This window comes from Equus caballus, chromosome 2 (assembly GCF_041296265.1).
Source record: "Equus caballus isolate H_3958 breed thoroughbred chromosome 2, TB-T2T, whole genome shotgun sequence".
Lineage (NCBI taxonomy): Eukaryota > Metazoa > Chordata > Mammalia > Perissodactyla > Equidae > Equus > Equus caballus.
This window is the reverse complement of record NC_091685.1, coordinates 88,611,876-88,627,500: the sequence shown is the minus strand read 5'-3', so window position 1 is coordinate 88,627,500 and position 15,625 is coordinate 88,611,876. Positions and strand designations below refer to the sequence as shown.

Genomic DNA, 15,625 nt, shown 5'->3' with positions numbered 1-15,625 from the left:
CTACAGTATGACTCTGATTTCTCTCTAATGCCATTTATGTTTTCTAGAATTATGCTAAGTGAAGAACAAAGTACACTGTGTTAGTCTCATTTATTACAACCATGTCCATAATTTACAAGCTGATTATGCAAGCCTCATACAAGGAAAATCACAGAATAGTTAACCACTGTCAAGGAATGGTGAGCCAGTATACATTTTGTCAGCTACATTTTCTTACATAGCTACCTTAAAAAGGCGCACTGAGGTCTACAGATTCACTTTAATCGGAATTAATATTGAAAACAACTATTTTAAGATAATTGTATTAAAGGCTTTAGGAAGCAACCAGGTGTTCTAAATAAGTAACAGTTGAATGTGACACAGCACTAAATATAATGACAAAAGAAGTATCGGCACGGAGCCGATGTGCTTTTCTACAATATTATTTTTAATAAAACCTAAGTAAGTTATGAGATTATAGAGAGAAAAATATCAATTCACTAATATTAATTTTCCTCTTGATGAGACATCCTTTGTTGTTGCTCCTAATTAAAAATGCACACATTTAAAAGCCAACAATTTCACAGCTATTTCGATTTGGGAGAAAAAAAGTAAAAAGTGTTTTCCTGTCTGTGGATTTTTGAAAATATTAAAATTTCAGAATTTACTTCAATTGTTTCTAGCTATATAGAATAACAGAGTTGATGCCTTTCAACAATTCTATTATAGAAACAGCAATTATTTCTATATAAATACACTTCACAGTCCATTTAGTTCTCCAAGACACTTTATTACACCAAAATAACTTCAGAAAAACAACACTTTCACGTTGATAGCACAGGTATACTGTGCTATACAAAGGTATATCTATCACTAGAAAGAACTAACACACTTGGCATAAATTACCTAAAACTTTTCAATTTTAAAATTGTAGAACTCCTTTTAGGTTAAAAAAAACACTTTTTAGAAAAATTCAACAAATACATATTGAGTTCTCAATATGTGCCAGGTACTGTACATCAAAGTAATATCCTAATTTACTCAGTACTTGATGTCAAAATGACTACATCAAATCTGTCTGTAACATTAAAGTACATATCTTGAAAGTCTAAAACTCTTAATAATACCACTCCCTGTCCCAAACACACACCCACAGGCTTTTAGATGTTGCAAAACAAGGCACCAGAGAGCTCTGACCAGTCATTCATGTCATTTCCATGACCACTGTTGCAGCTGAGATCAGTTGGAATAGAATTAAAACAAACACACACAATTCCTGCCTTTATTTAGTCCTTTCGCCCTCAAGTCATTGCTCTGCATTCCTTCCTCTGAACACCAAAAATGATATGCCCAGAAATGTAATTCATTTTATTTAAGTAGTCTTCATAATAAGCATCATGAGCTATATCTACTCTGTATTAGTGAATCCTTGTACTCAAAATAAAAACATCCCATAACAAGTACCTTTCAACTCAAATAGTTTAAAATTCAGCTTTAAAAAAAATAAAATTTTCTATTTACTGGAAAATTTCTAAAACTGGACTTAGACGTCTGCTAGACACATAAGTTGCTTAAAACATAAGTGGAAAGCAATTACACTTACAGGTAATATACAAATAATTTACTATTTCCATTTTTTTTGTTGTTGTCTTCTGGAAAAAGCTATCCAGAAATGAGGAATTAAAAAATATCTCTTTCTAAGGGGAAAATACTGAACTTTTGTGTTAACATTATCTAAATGAGACAAAACATGTTTCTAAGATTTGTTGCATAAAACATTCCAAGGACACCAAATTTTACAATTTGTCTAAGTTCCTTAGGTCTAGAAGGTAATTTAGTTATTTTGTTTTCTAGAAATTAGAATCAAAAATACCACTTTCAGTTTGGTAATCTTGAAAGGAGGTAGATATAGTGAATAAAATGTTAAAGAAGGCATTTAACCATTTTTATCATCATAGTTAAATTTGCAAGGCAATTCAAGAAAACGACATATAATATGTTTTCAAATATATGTGTTAAGAATTCAACAGTCTTTAGTGAATAGTTTCTTAAAATAAAATATTGTATTTGTATAAATTCAGATATAAGTATAGCTAATAAAATAGTTTACATTAACTATTTCCCTTAACAAGTCACTCCAAAATGAATAAATATATGAGGAAACATTCTTTCAGAAGTAGCTGAGGGAACTGAAACATCCACAAAGATCCATACCTGTTCCCACAATGATTTTCTACTTCCCCTTTGCTTTAAATTCATAGTAGATGATAAAATACAAAATTAAATTACTCTGTTCTTCATCTGGCCTTGATCATATCCAAGGCCATTTATCTAAACCTAGGTCTTCTATAGAAAATCAGTGGCCAAATCCTAAAGGCATCCCTTTACCTCACTGCAGAATTTCCCCAGGCTCCATGCTTGTCTGTGAGAATGTTGATAATTTTCTGGACTAGTTGAGTTGCTGTCACATGGTCTCGATATTTAGCTGCTCTTATCAAATGATCACACATCTTCTCATCTTCTCGTTTGTCTGCAGAGTACTGGGCACACAGCGACTTGGAGAGGAAAAAGAAACACCTATTAATACCATAAAAATACAGAAAAAAAACTTTAAAATGCATCATGAAACAATCTCTACCATGAATTGAACCAAACAAAAATTTAAAGTTACTTTTATATCCCTCATTAACTGACTGAAATTTAGTGATCCACTGTCTCAGTACAACAATCTCCCAAGAATTTACTTCTATGAAGTCATTCACAAGATACACTCAGAAGCGGGTAGTATTTAAGCAGAGACCTGAATAATGAGAAGAAGCCAGTCATGAGAAGATGCAGGGACCCACATTACAAGTAGTGTGAAGGGTGGTTGCAAAGCACTCCAGGTAAAGCAAATAAGGGGAAGAATGGTATGAAATAATTTTAGAGAGGAGGGCAGGGTTGAATCATTCAGTAATGTGTAGTTATGGTAAGGGAGTTTAGATCCTATTCTAATGCAATGGGATACCACTGCAAGCCTTTAAGTAGGGGAGTGATATGATTGATTTACATAGAAAATGATCACTGTAGCTCCAGTTAGAGAATGGATTGCAGTGGGACAAGAGAAGTTGAGGGAGACCAGTTATGAGACTACTGCAGAAGTCCAGAAAAGAGACAACGGTGGCTTGCAACAGTAAACTGAGCTAGTTCTCAACACCTTCAGAAAATGAGAAAAATAGTTTGGTGTTTTAAACCCTAGCGATGCAAAATGGACCAGCAGTACTGGAATCATGTAGCAACTTAGTAAAAGTGTAGAATTATAGGTCTCACTCACTCCACACCTACTAAATCAGAATCTGGATTTTAAGAAGATCCCCAGGTGACTAATATGTTGAAGTTTGAAAAGTATTGCCTTAGATATTATCAATTTTACCAAAAAATTCTAGGATTCTTCAGCAATAATCATATACAACACAATCACTCGTTTCCAAGATGTTTATTTCTTTTCTTTTGGAATTCAGATATGTGTGGTGCCATGTTTATGATGTTATGCTACCTAGTTAATTAATTGCTTAAAATAGGAAAACAGAGATTAATGTAAACTTGATCTTTAATTCTATTCACAGGGTCTATTGGGCTCCTCCCCTTAACCTCCAAATGCAAGCTCACATATTCATACACATGTATACACAACCTACGATAAGTAACAAAAATTTGATATTGTAGCAATATTACTAGTTTATGTATTGATACACATTGTGATTGCCTGCCCTTCCTACTGTATACCAGTTTAGATAGACGACTGCCACACACTACCCCCAGCACTGCGCCAGCAACAAGAGATGGTCCTAATTGTCCTAAACCAATGGGTGTAATAATCACACCCACATGGAAAAACTGGCTCAGGGAAGGTCATAATCTAACTGATGCACTACACTAAGAGGAAAGGTCGGGATTTTTGTTGGATAGTTCCTTCCTTCCATTTAGGATTTAAAAGAGGAAGTACATAATTCGAGGAGTATGGAAAGCTCTCTCTGTACCATGAGGGAAGCTAGCCTGAGAAGGAAGTCAAAACCTAAAGGAAGTAGACCTATGAGAATTATAGAAATATAGAGCTTATTTCAAACAGAATCATGAACTACTGGACCAATCAAAGACCACGGTATGTTTAGACTTTCTGTGAGATTTATTTTTAGACATTTTATGAGAATCTGTAAGTTCCCATTCATTCACGGCCCTCCTGTATCAACCGGGTTTTCTGTTCCTAACACCAAAAGCAACCCAATTGATAAAGTGTTTATGTACATGTATAAGGAATCAAATATTTCTTAGGCTGTGCAAAACACTAGGCTATAGGAATTATCTTGATAGCTTTTGCCCTACAGAATCCCCATTCCTTCTAGATTGGAGGGAGGGAAGTGGTAATAAAAGTATATCACTGACAGTAAATCACTGAAGCTATAAGTGATTTTTAGTAAAAAGGTTTACAGAAGTAGTAAGAAGAATATACAAGATGCTACGAATGAAGACAAAAAATGAAAGAATTTGAGAAGATAACTTATTGTTGGGTGGAAATAAAGAGAACCTTAAAGCAAAGGCAAGGCAGAAAAACACAGGTCAATTTCAGGGAGGGGAGAAGCAATACAGTTTGACCCAAATACAGAATACAAGTAGAAAAAGTAATAGATGGAAGAAATTCTGGAATGCAGATATGGACTGAAAAAAGCTACTAAGAATCATAGTATATATATATGAATGTGTATTGTATATGTATATGAATAAACATAAGATTGGGAAGCAAAACAAAACCAGATTAAAATATCGACCTTGGTAGTATTTCCCGGCAGTCTTGGGCAACTAACTCACTTTACTCTTAAGGGCTAACTGTCTTTATCTGCAAAGTGAGAGGATTCTATTAGCGCTAAGATTGGACACTTAGGAAGCCACATACAACCTGTGAGAGGTTACTTTTTGTACACTGGTAAAGGCGAACTAGTTCTTTTATCTAAGCATTGATGTGGAGAAAGTAAATCATGTTGGAAACTATATCCATTTATAAGAAATTAAAGGCAAATGTCATATACCATATTAAAAAACAAAAAAGACGAAGCCAAACAAACCACAGGATAGTTTAGTTTGCCAAAAATATGATTTGAGCAAGTAAAAGAAAATATGAGTAAGAAATATTTGCAGGAGCAGTAGTTTAAGTGAAGATAACTAGGGAATTATTCCATTGTAACAAAAATGTCATCTGCTATGTGCTATTCTCAGAGATTCAATCAACAACTAGGAAGCATTACTTTATATCTAACCCAACTATACACTGAAATCAACAGGATAAAATGGGAGACACTTGTGGAATTTTTATACCCTCAACATTCCCTACTCTATCCATAATCTGCCCTTGATAACCTCATTTGATAAGAAAAACTTAAAATTATTGATGGAAATTAGAAAATCATTAGCTTCTATATTCCCCCCAAACACCATATACCTTCATATTAAACAGTACTAAAAGTACCAAAAAAATTATTGAATAACCTATAATTTCTTTTATTAATATTAAAATAATTTAATTTGATCAAATTATATTTTAATAACATTTGGTAAGCTCTCAAAGTTTGTTTGAAAAGGCATAATTCTAAAAAGAAGAGTCCAAGGTAAGCTAAATAGTAAAATGGTTTAAAGTGTTCTTTAATGGATCTTCCTTTACAATTTAAACAGCAACTTTTCATATCTGACATAAAATCTATAGATATAAATCACATTAAAGGGCTATTCTTTCTCGATTATCAATCTCTGTCTCATTGTGGAACATTAGAGTCACATCTGACATTAAAACATGATAAAAGGAAACCAAACAAGAATGCTTTGTAAAGATGTAATGAACTTGTATCTATTTTTTAAAATATCTTTAAAATGTAATTTGAACACGTTCCTATTAAAAACCAATAATATACTCTACATGTGACATCATTCAAAGTCAAGTACAGATGAGGAATATTTGCTTCAAGATCAAATATATGTTACTTAATTGGCGGGGAATATATTTGTAAGTATGTGTGCTTGTGTTTGAAGGTTGAGTGGAAGTACCACAAGAGACTCTACCAAAATGTATCTATCAATAAAATCAAGGACCAGGTCTAATACTTTCATTCAATTTTACTTTACATCAACTTTTCTGTTTTCCTATTTTAAGCACCACATACTGGGTAATATGACATCACAACAATGACCACAAAAATATGCGAATCTAAAAGGAAAAGAAATAAGCATCTTGGAAACTAACGATTGAAATGTATTTTATTATTGCTAAAGAAATCTAAGATTTATTACTCTAGAATTAGCATATTAAACATAAGATAAATAAACCTAGTTCTTAAAAGAAATTCACTTACTTGCAGGGAAAACATAAAATAACAACTGAAGAGAGAAATAATTCAGTCTGGCCATTTATAATTCAAGTGACTACTCTGTCTTTTTAAACATAAGTGAAGAAATAAAAACAGTATCGCATTTAGTCTTTCCTTCCAGATGCTACGCCTCTACCTAACTACAGTATTTGTTCTTTGCAAGAAAGCTCAGAGAGGAGTGAACATAAAATTAAGCAGATTCCTCTAGTATCCTCCTGTCATCACTCTGATCACCGTTGTTTGTGGTCAAACTTTTCCCTTTACTATTCCCCATTATGAAATGCTCACATTTTCCCAAGGCTTTGTCAAATGTCCTTTGGCAATATCATCCACTCCCACATCATCTACTATTATCAATTTAAGTCTAGCTTTCAAATTTTTCATATCTGACTCAACTGTTTTCCTAAACTGTGAGTTCACATTTCTAACAGTAGGATAAACTCTAATAAACCAATAAGCATCTAAAATGAAAAACGTACAAAACTGAACCTACCATCTTTATCCCAGACATGCTATTACACTCGAAAGGGCAAGATTTTCTGTTTCTGTCATCTGTGACTTCTCAGTTTCCCTCACTTCATATCACGTCATTTCACTTAAGCAAAACTTCTTAATCACTATTACCACTGCGCTGATACAGACCTTTATCAGTTCCCAGGTAAGCTCTTGAAATAATCTTCTAATTGCCCCCTTTTGAACAGTTCCAGAATTATCTCTAGAAGAATTTATTTTGGTGGAGCACAGATATATTTATATACCCGAACCTCAAAAAAGTACATGACTGTCTAAAATATTGAACAATTAGGACCACATTTTACTAGCTAGACCAAATGGCCTTCTATAATTCAGTAATGTGGTATATTATCTTTCAACATGCTTGCCTATGCATCCTAGATGTCAGATACACTCAGATTATATATTATTCCTCAAATATCCTCAAGACATATTCAAGGACCAGGAAATATATTTCTCCTATGACTTTTACATGTGAAACAAGTTTAAAGATGTCTATTGAGAAGGTAAGATAGAAATCTACAGAACAAACTACTAGAGAAGAAGTTATACAGAAAAAGAAATATAGAAATCTTAGAAGTCTTTTTGATTCTTTGGCTGAATATAGAGTGAAAAAAAATACTATCAGAAAAGTTTCAAAACACTTCATCTCTAAATAACTTATGGATCAAAGATGAAATCACAAGGAAAATTAGAAAAATTTGTGGGAATCAGCTAGATCAGCATTTAGAGGAAAATTTATAGCTTTAAATGTTAAATTAGAAAATATTAAATACTTAAGGAAGAAATAACACAAATCTTAAATTCTTTCAGATGACAGAGGCTAAGGAATACATTGCACCTAATTTTACATTACAGCAATAGAAAACTAAAAACTACTATAATTTGTGCAAATAAACACAAAAATCCTTAACTAGCATCACTAGCACTCAGCTATACATCAAATGGATTATATACATCATCATGCAATGAAATTTATCCATGGAATGCAAAGCTGATTTAATATTTGAATATCAAGCAATATAATTTACCATATAACAGAAAAAAAGGAGAAAAACATATCTCCTCAAAAGATTTTCTTTTTTAAAAAAGCATTTTACAACATCCAAAACCCTTTCATGATTAAAAAAAAAAAGAAAAGAAAAGAAAGAAAAAACCACAACTCTATAAATTAGGAATACAAAGAGACTTCCTAAACCTTAGGAAGGGTATCTGTGAAAAACATTCAACTAAAATTGGGGATAAAATAAGTACGTCCTTTCTGATGACTTCCATTCAATACTGTAAGAGAAGTCCTAACCAGTACAATGAGGCAAAAAAGAAGAAATAAAAATACAGTTTGGAAAGGAAGGAGTAACACAGTCTTCATTTGTAGATATGTTTATGTATGCAACAATCCTAAGGGTTCTAGAAAAAAACCAATAGAATTTATAAGTAAGTTTAACAAGTTTCTTAGATACAAGGTCAATATACTAAACATTAATTCTATTTCTATATACTGGCAATGAACAACTGGAAAATGAAAACAAAGAAATAATACCATTTACAATAGCATTAAAAACATGAAATACTTAGCAATATATTTAAAAATATACAAATCTATACAATGAGAATTACAATATAGTGCTAAGAGAAAATAAGACTAAATAAGTGAAGAAATACACGATGTTTATTGATTTTAAAAACTCAGTATTGTTAAAGTATCTACCCTCCTCAAATTGATTTTATAGATTCAACACAAATTAAAAATTTAATTTTTAAATTTAACTATAAATTTAGCAGGTTTTCTTAATTTTTTTTGCATAATTTTTAAATTAATTTAAGTTTGCTTAATTAATAATTTAGCAGGTTTTCTTATGGATATTGATGAGCTGATTCTTAAATGCAAATGAAGAAAAAAGAAAACAATAATAGCAAAACAATTTTACAAAAAACAAAATTGTAAGATTTTACACTCTTTGAAGCATACTACAAAATTAGAAATCAAGAGAGTTAGATTATTAAATGAAGAAAGAATATCTTTTCAAAAACTGGTGCCAAAACATCTGGCCACCTACAGGAAAAAGAAAAAAGAAAAAAATTTGCCTTTGCCTCATACCAAACACAAAATTTTAATTCAAAATGAATCAAAGACCTGTATGTAAAAGTTAAAACTTTAACACTCCTAGAAGAAAACATAGCAGAAAATCTGATGACCTCAGGATAGGCAGAGAATTCTTACACCGGAATTCTTAGACTGGAAACCCTAAAAGGAACCATAAAAGAATATTATAACCATAAAAAAGTCGATAAATTACACGTCATCAAATTTATAGAATCTTCTCTTTAAAAGGTACCATTTAGAAAATAAAAGGAAAGAGAAAAATTGGGAAAAAACATTCACCATACATATAACCGACAAATGATCTCCTTACAGGATATATAAAGAACTCTGACAACTCAATAAGACAAACAAATTTAAAATAATGGGCAAAGGATTTGAACAGACACTTTCCAAAAGATATATAAATGACTAATAAGTACATGAGAAGATGTTTAGTCACTAGAGAAATTGAAATAAAAATCACAATAAGCTATCACTATGTATTCACTAGAATGGTTGAAATTAAATAGTGACAATACCAAATATTGGCAAGAATGTGGAGCAAATGGAAGTCTCATACCTACCTAGCTGGTTGGAGTACAAAATCTACAACTACTTTAGAAAACTGGTGGTTTCTTGAAAGCTTTAACATATGCTTACAACAGCACCAAGAAATTCCACTCCTAAGTATTTCCTCAAAACGACTAAGAACAGATTTCCACAAAAATATACATATGAAAATACCCATAGTGTTTTGAATCATAAGAGCCAAACACAGGGAAATGACACAATATCCAGCTGTAGATGAACACACAAAGTAATACAACTCAGCAATAAAAAGAAATGAATGATACACACAAGAGTGTGGATGAATATCAAGCACTGTATGCTGACCAAAAGAATCCAGACATTAGTGTATCTACTACATAATTCCACATTTATATGAAATTGTATAACACGGAAAACTATCTATAACAACAGAAACCAAAAAAGCAGTTGCCTGGGGTTGGATGTACGTATGTAGGGAGGAACTGACCACAATAAATCACAAAAGAATTCTCTGCCATCAATGAGGAAAAGACAGAGAACCAGTAAGAAACTGGATAGGAGAAGACAAACAAGTGCTTCACAAAAGTACAAAATAAATGAAATATAACAAGCAGGAGAAAAGATGAACAGCTTCATCTGTAAATAAAATCCAAAATAAACACATAAGGTACCACTACACAATTACCAGAATACTAAAATAAAAAGCACTGATCAACTGTTGATGAGAACATAGAGTGATGCCAACAGCTATATACTGATGTTGGTAGTGGTACACATTTTTGCAAGACACTATATCTATTAAAATGGAAACCATGAACACTACAGTCAAGTAACTCCATCCTACAGAAATGCATGAGTATGTGCACCAAAAGACTTGTAAAATGGTCAAAACAGCACTGTTTATAATAGTTAAAAACTGGAAACAACCTAATTGCTGATCAACAGTAGAAGAGATTATGAAAAACTAATGGTCTACTCATGTAATGGTATACTACACAGCATTGAAAATGAAATATGAAAATGTAACAAACTGACCGAATTTCATGAACATAATGCTGAACTAAAAATGCTAAGTCAAAAGACAGTCTTCATGATTCCACTTAAAGTTCAAAAACTGGTAAAGAAATTATAATACTAAGAGAAACATATTTAAATATTGAAAGAAAAAACAAAAGCAAATAAGTCATTTCATAAAATCAGAACAGTATAATAAAGCAAAAAAGGGGTGTGATTGGATAGACGTATATAAAAGCCTTCTCAGAACGACTGCCTTTCAGTATCAAGAAGAGGTAAATTAATAATGTTAAATACACATTGTTTCTAGAGTTAAGTTTCAGTATGTTTGATGACTAACAGATTATAAAACAAGTAAATTCCAATTAAAAATTTCAAGGCTAAAATCTTAAAAATATTATATAAGCCTTTCTCCTAATTTAGTAATATTTAATGTTAATTAAGCAACTGTAATGTATTGGTTTTACAAGTTTTGTGTTTTAAACTTTTTTAAAAGAAACATACACTTGCTTTCAAAAACAAATCAAAAAGTAATGATTTATACGAAATAAAAAGAGAGTTCTCTCTTCCACCTTCCCCCTGTTTGGCCAGCTGTTTTCTACAGGGGTAGTAAGTGCAATTCCTGTATAAATGGAATCAAACTAAACATCATTTCCATGTCAGGATATAAAGTTCTACCTTCTTTGTTTTTCATGCCTACAAACACCGTATTATATTTTTAGTTAACTAAATATACCTTCTGGTAAACACTTAAGTGTAGTACCTTACGTCCCAATTTGTCTCAAAATCACTTACACTATAAATTACTTGTCTCACTGGAAACCATTTAAAAGTGAAATCACCTAAGGGACAACAAATTAAGGAGCTCTTCAATATTTCACTTTTGGAAGTCTTTACACTTGATCCCTTAACTAAGATTTAAAGTCTAATCAAAACACAAATTATCCACAGAAATCTTACAAAGCCTCCTGAAAAAGACTTAGAAAAATGAAAGCTTAAAAACCTCAACAGCAAACAAAAGTCAACCAATGACAATGTGTGACAGCCACCTTTAATTCTGAAGTGATTCCTCTGTCATCCAACGCCTCAAAGTATTGATTTCTCTCAGCACGAAAAAGCCTAAGCCAATGAAACAGATATAGTATCATCCCCCTGATAACGCCATTCAAGGTTAAAACAGGCAGAACACTTATCAAAGTATCTCTTCCATTTCTTATTATTTTAATGGACTGGATACAATGTGTTGGGTTCTTATCTCTATAAACGGCAGTCCTCAAACAGTATTTTACAATAATTTGAAGATTAATATAAGTTCTAATTTTTTATTTTAGACTTTGATAATAAAAAACTTGCTTAAAAATGCTTATACATGGTATCTGTAAAAGCAAGACAACACGAAGAAGAGGGCTATAGTTTCCACTTGTTTGTCAAACCCACACATAGTATTGTTTACATTATTTCATTACTTCATTAGAATTATTTATTACCAATAAAAATCACAAAATTCTTAGGTAAATACCAAAACATCTTCTAAAAAGACAAGCTGAGTTGTTCAACAATGCCTGCACACAGCGATGTCAGTTTGGTAAATAAAGTAAAATGTGGTTAGTACCTGTGATCAATAAAAGTAACATGAAAATTAAACAACGGATAGAGTTAAACCCAAGTAATTCTATTTATGAACCACATATTGCTAGCTCAGGAAATGATCAAAATTCAAAATTCTAAGTACGGTTTCTGGTGAATACGTATAGCTTTTGCACCATCATAAAGTCAAAATATCGTTCCATCATAAAGTCAAAAAACTGTAAGTCGACCCATCTTAAGTCCAAGACCATCTGTATTCAGACCCAGGAAGAGTTTCACAGTGGAATCAAAGGCTAAGTAACTGTTCACCAAGAACAAAGGGCTCACTTAAGATAGAAAAAATAAATGATAGCACAATAAAGAGGAAAAAAAAATAAGAGAAGAAGCTCAAACACATAGCTTTTTAAAAAGCAAGGATAGGAATAACAGGATAAGATGTGTTAATTACCAAAAACTTCTCTTTTTAAATACTCTGATATATACTTGCTTATATTTTCCTTGGATAGCTAATGTAATTTTACCCATTTCCTTCACAAAGACAATTAGTCCTCAAAGGTTTATATAAATCATTTAACATATAAACAAACTATATTTATTTTGCTTAGCTGAATTTTGTTATATTGCTATAACTTCTTTCTTATTCAAAAGTACTGCTAACGTGGACTAAGTCAAAATAACACATCTGAATATCAACTGGCTTTTAGGTACTGCTTCTCAAACTATCTATAACAAAGAATCAGTTTTTGTTGCTCCTCTTTAAAATACATTAAAAACTGATGCTTTTTTGAAATAATCTGACAGTGCCAGACTTTCAAGCTATAAACGTTTCTAAATACTTATTCAATTTCTGTACTTAACTCTTCGTGGACTAGTAACAAGCAGTTTGGTCAACAGATGACATTTAAGCAGTACTAGTATAACAGAGAAACAGAAGGAAACTATTTTTACCAACTCAAGTACTGCTATCCTGCTTTCTACTATAAAATATTTGATCTTATATTTGGATTTTACTTTGTACTAATAAATCATAAATAACAAAGCCAATATTCTAATTTCATATGAGCGAATGCTAAGAGATAAGTGTTGTATAAAATACGCTACAAAGACTTTAAATTAGCTTAGTTTCTTACCTGCCTTTATTTTAAAATTCACTAAGAAAAGGCAGGTTTTTTTACTAACACATGATTTGGTCAATTGTTAAGATAACCAAGACATTTCATAAATTGAAAGCTTAAACAGAGGCTTGATATATCTATGAAGAATATATTCAGAGCTTTTCTGAATTTTTTCAGAAAGAGATTTTCAGGAAGAATTTTTCAATAGCATTAAGAGGTCCAGTTTCCTATCAAGAATGTACTTTATATTATTAGAATATACTGAGAAGACAATGAAGAAAAAAATATTTTTCAATTTGGATATAATTGGATCAGCACTGCTCATAGATATAAGTTCAATTTTACCTATGCTATATAGTTCCTTTGTTTTTTTCTAGCTTCCCACTTTTCATAGAGTGCCCAGCAATATAGCTCTGTCATTTGAGGTTAAATAAGCATCACTTACAATTTTCAAAGGCAGAAACATCACCTCATTTTAAAGTAGCTTTCCTTTGCCCCAAAAATGATAGCTCCTTTAAGTTTCACAAATAACTCTGAAAATTATGATTTTTATATGTATGTGTATACATGTGCCTTGTATAAGTATGTATATGGCCTATTCAAAAGTTACCAGCAGAAGACTTAGAGAAGACAACGTTGTGAGCCCAGCTTTTAATCTGGCCATTACCAAGAAGCTAAAATATAAACTGAGACAAGTCAAAACACATCCTGGAAGAATCTCTAAAAATAGTGTATTCCAGAATGAATACACCAGACTTTGGAAATATACTGAGAAATAGTATGATTGCATAGGTCAGGTGTGGAACAGATACTAGAATACATATGGCAAATTGGGCGAAGAATTTACTTTAAGTAATTTGATGGTCCCATTGCCAATCAACCTGAGGCAGGTGGGCATGGACTATAAGAAGAAAAAATGTGGTCCAAGGAGCTCTCAACGTGGGAGAGCTGAAGCAACCTCTGCAACATGGCAAAGGCACAGGGGTAAAGAAAAAGATGTCAAGGAAGGGTCAAGAGAAACTTCCTATACAGGAGCATGGCCTATGAATTCTAAAAGATGTAATATCCAATACTGACTTTTATTTTCCGTCCCTGGATTGTGATGCCCTTCTATCAGTTCCAGGCTCACAAATGAGAAAAGTCTATGTCCATGCTTTGGATAATGGGCTAATGAAAAAACAGCTACTTCCTGGAAAAGCCGCTTATATAATAGTAAGACATAGCCTCCAGAGTTCTGACACAGCAGTAGCCTGGATCAAGGCCCTGTGGTAGAGGTAAGACTCCCAGATGAACTACAGGACATGTAAGCATTCCTTGGATGTTCCCAGAGAGTACTTAGAATGGAAAAATGCTCTCCCTTTTATAGTAACACGTATAGCTCCATTACTGAACTCTTAATATGGAATTACAGTAACAGGCACTTTACATTTAACAAATCCCATTTACTCTTCACAAAATTACTATAGGTAAATACCATTAATATCCTGATTTTAAGATGAGGCAATGGTGTCTTAGCTCAATAGCTGCTAAATGACAGAGCCAAGATTATTGCACAAGGTTATCTGACTAGAAAGTCAAAGCTATGTTAAACTGCGCCATAGTAATCATGTGGTCTCATTGACAGGTGCTTAAACTATAGTGATTTGGACATTTAAAAGGAGTAGAGTACTCATTTAGTTAATGATGCTAGTATTTTATCACTTTCATGATTATTTCTCAACATCATTTTTATCTAAGGAGAAGAAAATAACAATGATAGAAAAGCTACAATTAAAAATATATATATTGCCAAGCTTATCATTTCACTGTTCCTGCCCTATAGATGGAGAAATATACATAAAGAGGTTAAGAAAGATGTCCAAAAACATAATGCAAATAAACACCAAAGTTGAGAAGAGAACTGCCATTCTAACGCTTTGCTATTAAGCCATGATGACTGAAGACCTATTAATCAACCATCTCTTCACGAAATGACAAAATTGATTACGCAAAGTGTACAACAAGAAAGGAACATGGCAAGACAATGGGCTACATTAATCATCAATGCAGAATCATCATGGGAAACAGAATGGTATCATTCTTAGCTTCAAAAAACTTATCTTTAACTTTGACCATCCCTCTCTCACTTCTTTTTAAGACGACATGCTCAAATAAGAGCGAAAAGTATAAGGGAAAAAATAAGAAAGGCCAAAATAAAAAGAGGAAGAAGAATGAAGACGACAAATAGGAAAGCATAAAAGGGAGGTTCACTTAAAAATACTTTGCACTGTCTCATAATTACAAGTTTGCTTTAAAAGTTAAGAAAAAACACAGTATCACAATTCATTGTCACTATGTTTCAGCGACTAAATGAAAGACAAAATAGAGAATTTAACTGAGTAATGGGAATACAA

At 32.2% G+C, this 15,625-nt stretch overlaps 1 protein-coding gene across 5 annotated transcripts in view; it reads right to left on the bottom strand.

Annotated features, from left to right (window-relative positions):
• Window positions 1-15,625, bottom strand: part of LRBA (LPS responsive beige-like anchor protein) — a 709,727-nt gene that overhangs the window by 379,969 nt on the left and 314,133 nt on the right. For all 5 annotated transcript variants that reach the window (XM_070261528.1, XM_070261527.1, XM_070261529.1 and 2 more), the window contains exon 37: window positions 2,368-2,534. In XM_070261528.1, the coding sequence (XP_070117629.1) occupies window positions 2,368-2,534 (167 nt within the window). The remainder of the gene's footprint in view (window positions 1-2,367; window positions 2,535-15,625) is intronic.